Raw genomic sequence first — 15,902 nt, 5'->3', positions numbered from 1 at the left:
TACAAAGGGATTGTCTGAGAGCTGCTCAAGTGTGGTCAGGAGGGGAGGTCAGGCTAGAGACAGAAGGGATGATAACCGTGGAGCTGTCAAGGGCATCTCAGGGGTTTAAGCAAGGGCTGTGGCAGCTCGAAGCAGCCGGCTGAGGCAGACATGTCCTGGCCCTGCCTAGCGTTGATTGATAAAAAGGAAACACAATGAGAAGATAATTGAGCAAACCAGGAGGCCTGGGCAAGTGTCACAGAATCTGAAAGTGAGTCCTGGGAGGCATCAGAACCTTGGCTGAAAATATTCCTGGATTCACTGTGACCAGAGTTGGACCATTCTGTGGGGAATAAAACTGCTGTAAAGGGTGTATGTGTGTGTGAATAAAATGCTGTGATTGGCAGATCTATTGAAAAGAGCGCGTCCTTGACGTCTGATGAACTCCTGCAACTGCACATTTCCAGAATGCGTGTGCACGCGCGCGCACACACACATACACGCACACACACACACACCCCACTTTTACCTGATGCTGGAGTAGATAAAAAAAATCATGACCGTCTAGACTGCAGATCATACTCACAGTCTTATTTGTTCCAACACTGTCCTTTGTAGTATTTTTCCCTCTGGTCCAGGCTGCAGCAAAGGATCATGGGTTGCATTTAGTTATTCTTTATAGAGAGACACATCGAGCAGAAGAATATGATGAAACGAATGGGGCAAATGTTAAATATTGATGACTCTGAGTAAAGGAATGTCTCGCTGTGTGACCCTGCCGGCCTCTTCATCCTGGTCTCATAACACTTGTACCCTTGCCAACTACATCACAACCCCAGAGGCAGCCTTTTTGTTCCTTAAACAAGCTAAGCCATTCCCACCTTTGGACCTTTGCATTGGGGGCCCTCTCTTATCCCTGAGCTGCACAGGACTGTCTCCTTGTCATTTAGCTCTCAGTTGAAATGTCTCTTCCAAGAGAGAACAACCCTGCTCCCTGAAGTAATGATCCAGTCACTTTCTAGTCCTCTCTTTTAATTATCTGCCTACGCCTATTACTAGCTGAGAATTCTGTCTTCACTAGTACATCCAGAACAGCACCTGGCACTTGGTAGGTGCTCACCAACCAGCTGTTGAATGGATGTGCTAATTTAAATGTCCAGAAGGAGGGCATCATTAAAAATGATAGTGATGCCTTATAGATGGTCATTATGCAAGAAAATGCTTCAGAACTCCAATCAGAGGACAAATGCTCAGAAAACCTTGATCCTATGTTACAATATAGGTGAATAAATGCAGAGAGATATAATCATCTTACATTCTCCACCATAATAAACATAATAAACCTCTACTCCTCTACAAAATATATAGATAACAGTGATTCCAATATCTAAGTAGGATGAGTACAAAAAAACAAAGGAAATGTCTAAAAAATAACAACTCATCATTTTAAAGGAATGAAATATGAGTAATTTTTATTTTCTATATTTTTCAAACTTTTTGCATATGGTTTTATTATTTTTCTAATTTAAAAAAATATTTTAAGAGTAAACAATACAAGATAGATACGGTCAAGTATTAATAAGACAGTAAATGCAGTTTGGAATCAGAAGGACTCTTGAATTTGGCATGCTTAGTGAAGCTTTATGGAAAATAGTAGTAATCGATCTGGGCTTTGAAAAGACTCATAGGACTTTTGAGGGAGGAGACCCGAAGAGGAACAAAAATAGTAAGGGAGAAACCAGCCTACTGTGGTGACAGGAGGAGACAGGACTAATCAAATGGAAATCTGGAATTGGGTTGGAGAGTGTGGATAGTGGGGTTCCAGCTGAGAGAGGAAGATAGGGTCACATTTTAGAAGATCTTTAAAATCAGGCAGAGATTTTTAGATTAGAAGTAAAAATAAATTAGGAACTATTGTAAGTTCTTGCAGATAAGGGTTAACAGGAAGGCTTGAGTGTTTGGAGAAAATTTCTCTGTACAGGGCATAAAACAGAGCTGGCAGTTAGCAGGATATAACACCAACATCCATCTGGTGTCCATGGCAGACTCCAGAATCAGTCACAGCTCTGCTCTGCCTGGACACAGCCTTAGAAGCCTCTTCACCCAGGCTTCCTGTCAGCCATTACTAATTCATCCGCATTGGCTGTGAAACTTGCCTGAACCTTCTGTGATTGTCACACTGGAGATGTGAACCATAGGAAGGAGAAAAACAAGAGAGGTGAAGGCCCAAAGAATTAGGACATTATATTCTAGGAATGTAAGAAGGCTAGGCATCTCGAGATGTTTCTTTTGTATTCATAGGTCTGTATTTTAATTAAGGCCAGAAATAGAGATCTTTTTGTATAAGTCATTACTCCGTTGTTAAAGAAATGTTTTGCTTTTTCTTTCCCACTCCTTTGTCACTAGTATACAATTTGTGGGCCCTTGCTTTAAAAAAAAAAAAAGAATCGTTCCTTAAATATTTAATGAACCTTGAAAACAGTAACTTTGACAAATGATGTGAAAAAAAAAACTCACCCATTTAATCTACAAAGATCTGGGCCCACCTGCTCTGTCCATTTGTGGGAGTTAAGTTGTCAGAATATGTTTAGACACTATTTTGGGGTTTTTTTAAAAAAAGGTTTTGTTTTCTCTATTTTTAACACAGTTTTTAGATTACAAAATAGCAAACAAAATTAAAAATAAAATGAAGTTGTCTCATCTTTGGTGGCAGTGGTAGAGGAAGTTTCGACTCTGTCAGTGTGTGGGCTGAAGGAGAACAGAATGTTTATCTTAGCTGCATGTCGAAGTTGGAAAATAAAGTTAGCAATAGCCAAAAGGCCTTCTTTTGAATAACTTATCACAAAAGGGAAAACATGAATCTAGTGGCAAATCAACTCTCCTTTAAAATTGCTTGCATGGGCCTGGAAATATTGTTACTTTGCCATATAAAATTTCATTTCTGTCCACTTGACTGGTTCATGGTAACCTCTCAGTACCTGTGATTCAAATGTGGGGTCTCGGGGACCAATGGCAATTGGTTTCTATTGATGACTTTTTGTTCTTTTTTCCTTTCTTCTTTTTTCTTCCCCCTCTCTTTCTTTGTCTTTTTCTATGGCTCGTGATCCAGAGCTTACAAGACCCTATGAAAAAACTAGTTGAGAAAGAAGAAAAGAAGAAGATGGCCCAGCAGGAAAGCACAGAAGCAGCAGAGCAGGAGCCGAGTCAGTAAGTCAAGTCAGCCCTCCGTCTCCTGAGGCCTTTCTTCCCACGGTGTGGGCGACACAGTCTTGTCCACACAGTCCTGACGGGGTCTCAGCCATGTAGCTTCCTCACTGCTTTACCTGGAGGCCCAGCTCCCTCAGCCCAAGTTCCTGCTAGACCTGCCTCATTTGTCCCATTTAGAGACCCATTTCTGGGGTCCTCAGAAGGGGCACACTTGTAAGGAGTTGATTGGGACAAGAAAGAGCAAATGTCCACATACTGTCTGGCTCCCTGTCTTGTGGCCTCAGCCTCAGCTTCATGATCTTTCTGGCTTCTGTATCCTATCTGGTCCCATGGTCACCACTGTTCACAAGATGCTGTGATGGGGACACCCCACACACACTGCCTGGGGCCCCATGGCTTTTCTCCCATTGAAGCTGATGATGTAGGAGATTGCCTTAGGAATGCACATAGCATTGCCCTACAAAAGTGTTGGGTTGGGACATTTTGTTTTCACTGCTCAAACTTTCAGTTTTCTCCTCTGTGAAGCGGAGAGCAGCTTCCTGTGCAGGAAGTGAGGGCCCATCCCATCTATTACCTCTTTACAAGCAAGGCGCCGCCTGTTGTTATAAATACCCAGATGAACTTTTCAACATAGGTGGCACATGGTTCCTGATCCCACACAGTGAGGAGGTTTAGATGTGACTCCATGTCATTTTCTATGGAGATATAGTAGCCTGCAGGAATGTAGTTAATCTCTGAACTGGCTGACCCAGGAAAGCTAAGTAGATGACATTGCCTCTATCCACTATTCCTTACACACACATACACACACACACACACACACATACACACACACACACACGATTTAGGTGACAACTTTAGGGCAAAATGGGATTATATTTTTTACTCCATCTCTGAATATGATTTCAAACATATTTTTGTATCCTATAGAATTATTTGCTGTCCTTGTAAAAAAAAAGAAAAAAAAATAATTGCTGTCAATATTAGCTCTTTTTAATTTCAAAACAAATACTAGAAAATTTCTGAGGTGCAAAATAAAGACAAATTTCAACTTTTCATCATCAAACAGATGTAGAATATGATCTAGATTAGTCCAATTGACATTTTAGACGAAATCTATTCCTGGTAAGGTAATAATGGTAGCTACTATTTGGTGAGCACCTACTACATGCTAGGCACAGTGCTAGCTGCTTTATTTGTTGCTCATTCTCATACTAATCCTCCAGGTAGGCCTTTCCCTGGTGTGTATAGGAGGGAGGTGAGGCTGAAAGAGGTTAAGGGACTGCCCTCTGCCCCTTGTGGAGTAAAAGACAGAGCCCAGAGCAAGTCTCAGCACTTTCTTTTCTCCATATAAGTTAATGCAATAAAAATAAAGCACTAGCCATTATTCAGAATAGAACTACTACCTAGGATTTTTTTTATTCATTTTAATTACTTTCAGGTTTCTCAAAAATGATTGGAAATTTAATAAGAATTTTTTTCAGAAATAGCAGGTAAAAGTGAACCACAGTGCTAAGAGGATCATTTGGAGGAACCAAAATGGTCTCAGGACTGTAATGTGTCTGTCCTTAAAGACACTGGAAGAGTTTGAGTAGTTGCCTGTCCACCTGGATTTAGAGTGGTGCTGTTGTGAGCCTTCTGTGGTCTGGCTAATCTCCTGAGGTGACCTCTTCATAACACCAGGAATCAGAATAAACCACTGCTTGGCCATCAGTTTTGTTGTTGTTGTTGTTGTTTTGTTTTAACTGTGTTTTAAAAGTAATAATTGTATGTATCTCTCTTAGTCATCCCTAATTACCCATCTAGATATTTACAGAAAATGTGCCTTATTAGGAAACCAAACTCATAAATTAAGATGTTACAGAATGGAAAACAAAGCTAGCAAAATTTATTTCTCCTTTAGAAAATATATAGCATATAAATGACTATGTATGTGTGTATATGTGTGTCTGTATGTGTGTGTGTATGGTTATAATTGAGGTAAAAGATATTGTACTGAAAATCTGGCTGTATCATAACTATAATATTTGCCAGACTTGATGACTGAAAAAAAACAACTTTTTTTTTTTTAAATTTTAAGGTTAATTTCATTAGAAGATGAAAACCAACACAAGGAATCCTGCAGTTTTAAGAGTAAGTATTGATTTTCATTTAGAATTGTTCTCAAACACTACTTAATGCTCAACAGCCAACTCAGTTTTTGGGGTTTTTGGGGAACTCCCTCTAGGCCTTTCTTCATTTCCAATTGAGAAAAGACTACATGGATTTGCTTCCTGCCATTTCAGGATTTTTTTTTGGCTGGGGAATGCTTGGGATTGAACCCAGGGGTACTTTACCACTGAGTTACGTTCCCCAGTCCTTTTTGTTTATTTTGAGACAGGACCTGGCTAAGTTACTGAGGCTGGCCTTGAACTTGTCATCCTCCCATCTCAGCTGCCTGGGTTGCTAGGCTTACAGGCCTGTGCCATGGCACCCAGTGCAGTTTTAGTTTTAAATGTTTAAATATCAACGGTGTCAATCAACCCCCATGGCATTACTGAGAGACAATGTATATTTTGAACCTGAAAATAGTATCCTTGGTCTCTCCAACAGCAGCCCTTCTGTAACCACAAGTGGGCCTAGCAGAAAGCTCTCTCTTTCCATAGAAGACAGTATGATTATGATATTGCCTTTGCTTGTTCAAACTGTCGTGTGGGTGCAGAGATAGTTTTAGCAAGGTCACATTACTACAGGGGGAGGGTTTAGTCCCCCAGTCCCCCGTGATTTGTATGTGGGTGTTGGCCGTTATTAGGGATAGATAGTGAGAGCCCCAACTCTGCTCTGTTAGGCAGGTCTTCAGGCTGCCTGTTGTGAGTGGCACCAGCTCCCTTGGGTTAGGGAACAGCGTCAGAGCTTTGGGAGGTGACACCATGAACAGAAAAAAGCCTCCAGCTTCTTCTGTCTCCTACATTACTGCCAGCCTTCGTTGGCTCTTCACCTCATGAAGGCATAGAGGGGAAATCACAGTAGAACTAAGGTGATATAATTCTGAGCCTTAAAACAGGGACTCAAAAGCCTCAGAGCTACAGGGGAAGGTTGTACAAGTTTTATGAAGAGAACTGAAATCACCTGACCCTGTGCTATGGCAGCCTATCCAGGAGGTGGCAAAGCAGATTCTAGAACTTTCCCTCTGTTTCATTCTTCTCCTTCATCCTCTCTCTTCTCTCTTCCTTCAAGTTTTCCAATCACTTGCCTCAGCTACATTTGTCTTCCCCACTTCACACCTTCATTTGCTTGTCTCCTATCTGCCTTTCAACAGATTTTTTAAAAAAAGAAAGAAAGAAAATAAAAAATAAGGGCAGCCCACTGTTGGTCTCCAGTGCTTGGCTTCCTGTCATCTGCTCGTGCGTGTGAGCCTTCACATATTCAGAACTCACAGACTGCTTTGTTTGTATGGCAGCTGTGTATGGGGATCTGCCTCTGTGCCAGACACAGCACTGGGCTCCAGGCAGACCGTGGTGTACCACACATAATCAGGCCCCTCCAGGACGGGGCTTACAGTCAAAAGGGGAAGCAGATGGTAGCCTAATATTCACACAACTGGGCAACTACAACTTCGGTAAGAGCTACAAAGGAAAACTGCAGGGCTCTGGGCACATGACAAAGTTGCCTCACCTATTTGAGGGGATCAGGGACACACCAAAGCCAACTACGATTGCAAGACTTGTCAAAGCAAAAGAAACAGCCCAGGCAGAGGCTATGCTCCAGGAAGGACCATGCAAAGGTCAGAAGAATGATACTCTAGAGCCTGAGAGGGGGCAGCAAATGGTGGAGAGGCTGGGCTTGACCTCCCTGGCCGTGAAAGGGCTCTCTGTCTGTATCGATCCAAGCTTTCCAGCCTCAGTGACCCTCAGTGGACCTACAGCATGCATTATTAATATTGTGGGACTGGAGGTCATAGAATAGGATAAACTTAGTTCTGTGGTAAACTGTAACTCCAGTTTATTATATTTGTATGCAAGTTAAAAATCTATACAAATTATGTATTCATACAATATGTGGCTATACATATTGTATGAATATATAATATGCAAATATAGAATATGCAAATCTTCTTATTCCTTGTACAGTATAATTGCATGTGGTATTTGCATAATATTTTGAGACTGCAAATGTCTGTCACCTTGTTTATATATACACAGGATGGAATTCATTATAATGAAGTGGCATCTGCCTTGTATTTTGTGACCTGCAGAAAGTCTAATGAACATATGAGCAAACTGAGTTCTAAGGTGGTTCTATTGCATGTGCACGGGCACACACACATACACACAATTTATTGTTTAGAGCAGTTTTGGGGTCACAGCAAAATTGAACACAAAGTACAGAGATTTCCCATTTGCCCCTGCCCCTACATAAGCAGAGCTTCTCCAACTGTCGAAGTCCTACACCAAAGAAGTGTTTGTTATAATCAATAACTCCACACTGTTTTACACTTTATGGATATTAAAAACATAAAAGGACATGTATATACCCTTACAGTATTATACAAAATATTGTCACTGATCTAAAAATCCTATGTTCCACCCATTCATCTCACCCTCTGCCATGCTCTTGGCAACCACTGACCTTTTTAGTGTCTCTTATGTTTTGACTTTTCCAGAATGTCATATTGTGGAACTTATACAATGTGCAGCCTTTTCAAATGGGCTTCTTTCGCTTAACAATCTGCCTTTTTATCTTATCCAGGCCCATGTGGCAAAAGTTCATTGGCAGCATCAAGTAACAGCCAGTTAACTTAAGTCACACATTTGTCCATGGAAGGAGAATTGTTAGGCCTGTGTCATATCATTTTGAGGGTTATCCACCAAACAAAGCAGAGGTTTAGGATTAATTCTACATTCATTGAGAGCCAACAACTGAAATAAAACATAATCTGAGGACCCCTGCTTCTACATGAGTGACTTTATGGGTGCTATTTCTTCCTGAAGCTGTGCATTTGCCAATACTGCTGTCGTCCATGCATGCACATACCATTCTGAGTTGGTGATGACCAGTTGCATATGTTTGCTTACAGGTGAAGAAGGAAAAAGTATTTTATCTGCCTTAGACAAAAGCTCCACACATAATGCATGTTCAGGTAATCTAGATTAAGGAAAATGCAATCATTTTACTCAGACTCCTTATAAAATGACACTAACTCATAATTTTTCTTTCCCCTTCTCTGAAGGACCTCTGGATGAATTATTAGACATGAAACCTGAGGAAGGTGGTAAGATTTATGCAGTTCTTTGAGGCTGTGATTTGTTTAAGTTTTAGTTCCTTTTTTATATGCAAGAAAATATAATATTTATCTTTTTATGCACTCCAAAGCAAAAATTTTTAGGTGACAGTCTTTATAAATGATCTTAAATATGCCCAAACACATATTAGTTTGTGCGGAGCTGCCATTGTTACTATAGTTAATTTCATAATGTTCAAACTACTAAAGCTAAAAGTTATGTCAAAAGTCACATACTGTCAGAGAAAACAGTGGCTATGTAGATATGGATTATGGTTCTACCATAAATGGCCTGTGTGGCCTTAAATAATTTGCTTCATATTTAAACTCTTTACTAAGCCTCAGTTGTTCTCATTTGTAAATGGAACTGATAGCAACAATCTTGCTGGATTACTGTCAGGATTGGAGCTCAGGTTTGTGAAGGGGTAATTCATGGTCACTGATACAGGGCACTCTTGATGTTGAAACAGTGGGACGAGAGGTTTTGTATAGGGCTTTGCTTTGCTGCATTTCCATTGAAACCTCCAATGAACACAGGAGCAAACTGAGTTTTAAGGCTGTTCTAGTTCACGTGCACACACATGCATGCATGCACAGTTTTTGATTCCCAGCAAAATCGGACACAAAGTACAGAGATTTCCCAAGCGCCCCTGCCCCCACATAAGCATAGCCTCTCCCACTGTCAGCTTCCTGCCCTGGAGTGTGTATTTGTTATGATCAGTGAGCCCACATTGACACGTCATTATCACCCAAAGTCCACAGGTTGCATAGGGTTTGCTCTTGCTGAAATACATTTTACAGATACTAAAAACATCAATGGACACATATCTACCATTATAATATTATAGAAAACATTTTCACTACCATAAAAAATGTAGAGGGAGAGTTTGCCTAGCTAAGTCTGACTCCCAGGTTTACCAGCCTTAAAATCCCTTACTGTATAAATCCTCAGGAGAGAATGTAGAACCATGGATTCAGATGTGACTCTCCAGGGCCAAGTAATCCCACAAAATTGAGTGTGCTTAGTTTGATCATAGCCTTTGTTTTCCATCCTACCAAGGGTTTCCTTTTAATGATTTACCCAGGTTCTAAAATATTCCTGAGATTCTGAGTCAAACATCAGAGCATCTTTGTCTTGGTGACTGGGACACAGTCTGCCCTGGTCATGCAGGTTTTTTACGGGGTTGAAATAGGCCAAAGTCATCCAGTGGGCCTCAGTTAACTGGGGTAGATGACTCAACTCAGTCTGGGCTTGATGTGGATTTAATTCACAAAGTGTGAGAGGAAGAAAGTCTCTGGGAAACAGAGGACATTGATTAAAGATTTTTCAAAGGTGAAAAGTCAGGCTGGGGTTGGGGCTCAGCGGTAGAGCGCTCGCCTAGCACATGCGAGGCACTAGGTTCGATCATCAGCACCACCAAAAATAAAGGTATTGTGTCCAACCACAACTGAAAAACAAAAATATTTTTTAAAAAGGGTGAAAAGCCACTATAGCTCTGGTGTTACGTTTCCAGGGCTTGGGGTGCATAAACCTGAGAGCAGAAGTCTGTTTTCTTATTATCTTACTGCAGGCAACATATTGTGCAATATTTTTTGAATGTCCGTGCATATTTAATCAATATTACTAGTCATTTGTAAATGCTGATATTATATCATGTAATGAAATTAATAGGTAAAGAGTGCAGATTACCATACATGCTTCCGTGTTTGTAAAAATTTCCTCTTCTTGGCTTAATAGTAGAATATTTTGGTGGAATGAAGGTGTCTTTTACAAGTTATTATTATTATTTTTTGGACAGGGATATATTTTAACCTTACCAAAATGATATAAAAAGAACAGCAAGCTCTAGATACCCACCACCCAGTTTCACTTAACAAATGTATTTATAATCACACATACACTTCAGCTTGTCTTGATAGACTGACATTCCTCCCAATCTCAACATTTCATTTATGTCATTTGTTCTTTGACTTTATTCTTACCCTATATAAATTTGTTATTTTAATAGATTAAACTTTTGAATAGGTAGCATATTCACATTAAGATTAAAATGAAAATAATAATAAAAATGGTATTAAAAACACTCGCTCCCATTCCTATTCCCCACCCCACCCCCATTCCAGTACTCCCAACCCTGGCGTATCCTGCCAGTGTTTTCTATACTCAGACACAGTAATCATGACGCTACATCCTCATATTTTCCCCTTTCTTACAAAAATTGGTTCTTGGCTTTGGGTTTGGATTTTTTTAGAAAACTTGATAGTAATTCTATAACCCTAACCCACTATCCAGCATTTCTTCATAGAATTAAATCAAAAGGTTTCTGCCTGAGATATATACTTACTTTTGTAAGTCTCTCTGTGTGTGCCAAGAGAGATCGCAGTAAGCTGGGTATCCTCCTACTCAAAACAGCCTCCAAACCTCATTGGTTTACAGTTACCCTGTTTGTTAGTTTTGTAGAATAGAAACTCATATCCTTTTGGGGGACAAACACTTTAATTCTAAAGATGCAAATACAAACATGCTCTTCCCTAACATGTGTACTTGTTCTCAGGCAGAAATATTGATTTGCAAATCTTCTAAATTGAACAAAGTGTCACATAACTCCTGCTTCCCCTTTGTCACGCGGGCCCACAAGGCCCTTCTCTAGGCATGAGTTATACGTCCCCACTGTCTCTACTTGTTGCCAACCCATAGGGTGGCATCAGCTTACATATTAATGTGACCACTGGTATAAGTATCTACTCTCAGTGTTCAGAGAACCTGTGGTGGCCAAAGAGAAAAATACTCATTAATTTGTTGACTTCCACATATGTGTCCTGTGAAATGCTGCCTGAAGACCCAAACCCCGAATTGAAATACTGATTATAATATGCAAGATATTAAATAGTCAAGAGATAAAAAGAGCTTAATCCAGGAATGGCTGGTTTTATAGGACTCCAGGCTACAAGCTCTAGCACCCTGCTGCTTTGGGGCCAGTTCACTCCCAGTGGTAATTCTGCCAGACATAATGGCTAATCTGGGGTACAGTGTTATCAAAAAGCAGACTAGCTTATGACAACAACAACGACTCTCAAAGCGCCACTACCCAGAAAATTACTCTAAGTTAGTGTCCTAATGAAATTTGCTTTCTCCTACTAAATAGTAATGTAATAGGGAAACCATTATTTGACCACAGTTCCTAAAAATGTTTTAAATGAAGAAGAAACTTAGTGACATTTTTGAGATACTTGAAAGTGGCTCTGAAATCACTTTGTGTAATACATATGAAAATCAGCTCAATTCAGGAATTATAACATGTAGAAGTATTGGTGTTTCTCAAAGTTTGGACAAGAGAAATAACTAGCATGTAAATGAACAGAATGTATATATATATTTTTTTTTAAAAGACAAGATTTGGATAAATTCAGTTCACCTAAACCTTATCACTTGACCTTCCCTAAAAGGTCCCTCTCTAGGACAAGACTTACCTACTCCATTTAAAACACAATTTAATTGTTCATGTTGGAATAACATATCTGTCTCTGTTACTCCCTTGATTACTACTCGGGATTCTAAACTCTGGTCACATATCAGAACGACAGTTCATTCAGTCACTACCAGAGGTCTGGGTGAGAACCTTTGACCTGTAGTAATCATACCAGTTTCTCTCTCAGCACTTTGCTTCTCCTGAGTCACTTAGAACTGTCTCGTGCAGCCTTCGTATAGTCAGACTAAGGACCTGATTGCTTCCTCACACGCAATAAAGCAAGTACTAAGCTACTAAGCTCTTTATCTTTCCTCATACACTTGTCCTCCTTCCTGCCTCCCTCCCTCTGTATTCTGGGGTGTTCTTCTGGTTTTGTCCTTTCATGAATAATGACATACTTTGGGTTTGGGTTTTGTTTTTTTTTTTTTTTTTGAGGTGTTGGTGATGAAACCCAGGGTCTTGCACACACTAGGCAAGTGCTCTATGACTAAGCTATGTCCCCAGCTCAATAATGATAGACTTTTACAGTCAAATGCTGTTTTTTACTTAATAACCATGTAGGCAATAGTGTTCTACATAAATTTATCACTATCAAGATTCTATAAAGACTCATCCTAGCCCCACGTGTCTTGTTTTTCACTGAGGCTGCTGGGTTGCTAAGATCTAAGACTAAAAATGGAGGAATAGAATGGGAGATCAGAACAAGAACTTTTTTAGTGCCTCTTCAGGCCTAGCACTATGAGACTGTTTCTTTTCTTTTTATTTTTTAGAGTTGGTAGGGGTGGTTCCCTCCCTCCCCATACCTGTTCTTATAATCTGTGTTGTTGTTGTTGTTGTTGTTTTTAAGGCAGAAGTGACTTTCTAGAAGCAGCATTCTAGAATTCCAAATAAGCACAGTTTGTTACCAGAGTCTTGTGTAATGAAGAATATTTTTCTGGTTAGACATTTTTTGTAAGGTGGTTTCCTACCCATCTTCCCCCATTCTCTTTTGGGCGATGTGAGGATGGTGTTGGTGTTTGGGGTTTTCATCGGCACTGCAAGCATGTGGCCTTTAAGATTAGTCATCAGGTTGAGAGTGGGGGCCAGGGAGAAACCCAGAGAAGTGACTCTTCCTGTTTCACACACACATGAAGGTAAAATAAGTGACATTTATCTGTTTGTTTTCCTAGGCTATCGTTTTCAGTCTGTGTTGCTATGTTTCCATCTTCTGTTTTCCTAATTTATGCTGAGGTCATGAAACTCAGTATGACTTCAAAATAACACCTGTACCAGCTGTCACCGGTTTCCCACACTGAACTCTGTATTTGAGTTCTCAAGAAATAGAGCCCATTGGTTTGGGACCAGTTCTCCTGGGGAATGTTTTCCCAGGGCCTGGGGCTCTTACTTCTGAACCTGGGCCATGTATGCTGTGGGCCTGACGCGTGGGTCTGCCAATGCTGTCCTGCCATAGTGCCTGCATGGTACCCAGCTGCCAGCAGAGTCCTCTGACCTTTGAAATTCTCAGCACTTTACAAAAGCTTGGCAAAAGCTTCTTAGTAGTTTGTGTATGAGATCCTAAATGGGTTTTTAAATAAAAGAAGGCTACCACAGTGAGAAAATTGACCTTTAAGTCTGGGGTCCATGGTTAGATCATCAGTAACATTATGTGACCTACAGCAAGTCATCTAACCTGAGTGTCTTCTTCCTCATTTGTAAAACGAGTTAAAGGAAATGGTCTTTAAGATCCCTTTTGGATGCAAGAAAAATGAGAGAGAAGGAGAACAGGAAGGGGAAGGAGAAGAAAAATAGAAGAAGGAGGAGGAGGATAGGGAGAAGAAGAAGGAGGAAGAGGAGGAGGAGGAGAAAGAGGAGGAAAAAAGATGATTCTTATTGGGAGAAAACATCCGGTCTCACACAGGAAAGCAGGAAAGTGCATTTAAGCAATGGTTAGCAGACTTTTGCCAGATGGGGCTTCCCAGGAGAATGTTGATGTATGGCTGAAAGAGTTTCATTAGAGCTTGACTGTGGAGGTCCTGAATGCCAGTATTGGGAGTCAAAAGGAGCCATGAAGGATTTTGAATGAGGGAGTAATCTTACAGTCATATTGAGCAATGGTGCACAGTAGGAGGCTGCCTCATGGGGCACCAGAAGCCTCTCCAGTGGGCAAAGCAGAAGGTCCCTCTGCCCCAATTTGTCATCAAAATTGAAGGAAGAACATGGAATCAGAGACAGAGATTTGGAGATTTTCAAAGATGAGTTTGGAACCATGAAAATAGATAAGATCTCTGATAGAATTGTAGGGAAGGGAGGCGATGGTTTAGGATGAAGGCTAAGGGCTACCAGGGTAGGAAGAGGCAGCAGAGAAGACTGCTCAAGAGGGCCACCTCATTGGGACTCCCAGGAGATGATCACATTTCCAGAGCAAGGCAGCACTGCAAAATGCTAGAGGTCTCAAGGCCTGAAAAAAGGAGTTTGGTGGATTGGCCCTTAGGATCTCCCCAGTAACCTTCCAGAGAGTCACTTCAGTGTAGCATAGGGATGGGAACTTAATTGCCAGCAGCTGAAAAAAAAAATAGAGACACAGTAGAATAAGTGACCAGGGAAATGAGAACAGCAAGGATAGAGGTGGCCGACTGCAATATCAAGCCAAATATTGATTATCACTGGCCAGAGAAAAGAAGCCCTGGAGAATGAAAGGCTAAAGCTACTGAAGTAGAATATTGGTAGGAGCAGAGGAAGCTTCCAGAAGGAGGGGGGAGGGCATGGAGAGGGCTAATTTCAGAAGGGCAGAGAGAATGCACAGAGGGTCATAGAGTTGGAGACAGAGAGGTGAGCCTATGTGTGCGTCATGTCTGTCGGCTTTTATTTGTACAGTAACGTCTGTGGCTAGGTTATCAGATAGGAAAGCAAACATGGAGAGTGGGAGTCTGCACCAGAGAGAAGGGGGCTCAGAGTGGCATCTGCGGGGCTGGCACCTGAGTGTGGCACAACCTTTGCTTATCTACAAGACAAAAGCAGGCTGAGACACAACCCAGGAGCAATCCCTGCTTGTCTCCATGGGTGGAAGCTCTGACCCCAGTTGTGTGGCTCTCACCAGGGCTTCTCTCAGAGAGCTTATCGTATCTCTATGTGTGTCTTCATTTTCTCTCAGTTGAGTTGAATTAATTTCAAAGAAAATGATAGCATGATAGCCTAATGACTAATGTTATTTCTCAAGTCTTGACTTGTCCAGTTACAGACCTAAACCTGTCCTTTTCTACTTGTAATTAAGTTTTTCTTACAAGTTATATGTAGCAATTTCAGGCATCTTAATTATCAGTGCAATAATTGGGAGGTTTCCATGTTTTATGGCTCAAGTCAGTGCCAGTTTCATTGCTTTCAGCTAAGTAATAAGTTCTCTTAAAAGAGAAAATGTTCACTGTGTAGCCTTCTTTAACTATTCAAGAGCCAGGATACTATATAATAGGGCAATTCCAGGACTGGCCACTAGTGGTGTCATCCTGACAAAGGGGGCCTTTTCCTCATTTCTGTGACTAAAATGTTTGAGTTGGATAAGACAGAGTATTAATCAGGAATTGTTTGGTTGCAAGAATAGAAACCCTTCTTGAAATAGGTTAGGTTTAGAATTTTTCTTTAAAAAAAGAATATATTAGTTTGTGTAACTGGGGACCCATAGTAGTAGATTGTCTTCAAGTAAGACTGGATCCAGGGCCTAAAGCTGTCAAGTTTCTCTTCCCAACTCTTTAGGTTGTTTCCTTCTCTGTATTGGCTTTACTACTATAAGAAGCCTCAAGTCTGCATCTTTGAATTCTGGAATCCCAGAGCAAGAGAGACAAACCCTCCTCCATCCAATTCCCATATGCCAAACTCAGGGAAGCCTCCTGGCATGTGCCCTGAGCCAGTCACAGTGGCCTGAGCAATGCCTTGGCTACAACATATCTACCTGGGTGGAGGACGATGAGGCATCCTAAGAAATGCCTCACCAGGATCACATGCTCATGGCATTC

At 40.9% G+C, this 15,902-nt stretch overlaps 1 protein-coding gene across 5 annotated transcripts in view; it reads left to right on the top strand.

The window, feature by feature from the left end:
- Ica1 (islet cell autoantigen 1) overlaps positions 1-15,902 on the top strand; it is a 144,960-nt gene that overhangs the window by 113,857 nt on the left and 15,201 nt on the right. For 3 of the 5 annotated variants that reach the window (XM_071612615.1, XM_027952794.2, XM_071612630.1), the window contains exons 9-12: positions 3,089-3,186; positions 5,267-5,319; positions 8,243-8,305; positions 8,396-8,437. In XM_071612615.1, the coding sequence (XP_071468716.1) occupies positions 3,089-3,186; positions 5,267-5,319; positions 8,243-8,305; positions 8,396-8,437 (256 nt within the window). The remainder of the gene's footprint in view (positions 1-3,088; positions 3,187-5,266; positions 5,320-8,242; positions 8,306-8,395; positions 8,438-15,902) is intronic. The other 2 variants (XM_071612628.1, XM_071612624.1) reach the window with 1 other exon arrangement.

Source organism: Marmota flaviventris, chromosome 1 (genome assembly GCF_047511675.1).
Source record: "Marmota flaviventris isolate mMarFla1 chromosome 1, mMarFla1.hap1, whole genome shotgun sequence".
NCBI lineage: Eukaryota > Metazoa > Chordata > Mammalia > Rodentia > Sciuridae > Marmota > Marmota flaviventris.
The sequence above is the reverse complement of the archived record's forward strand: the minus strand, read 5'-3'. Positions and strand labels throughout refer to the sequence as shown.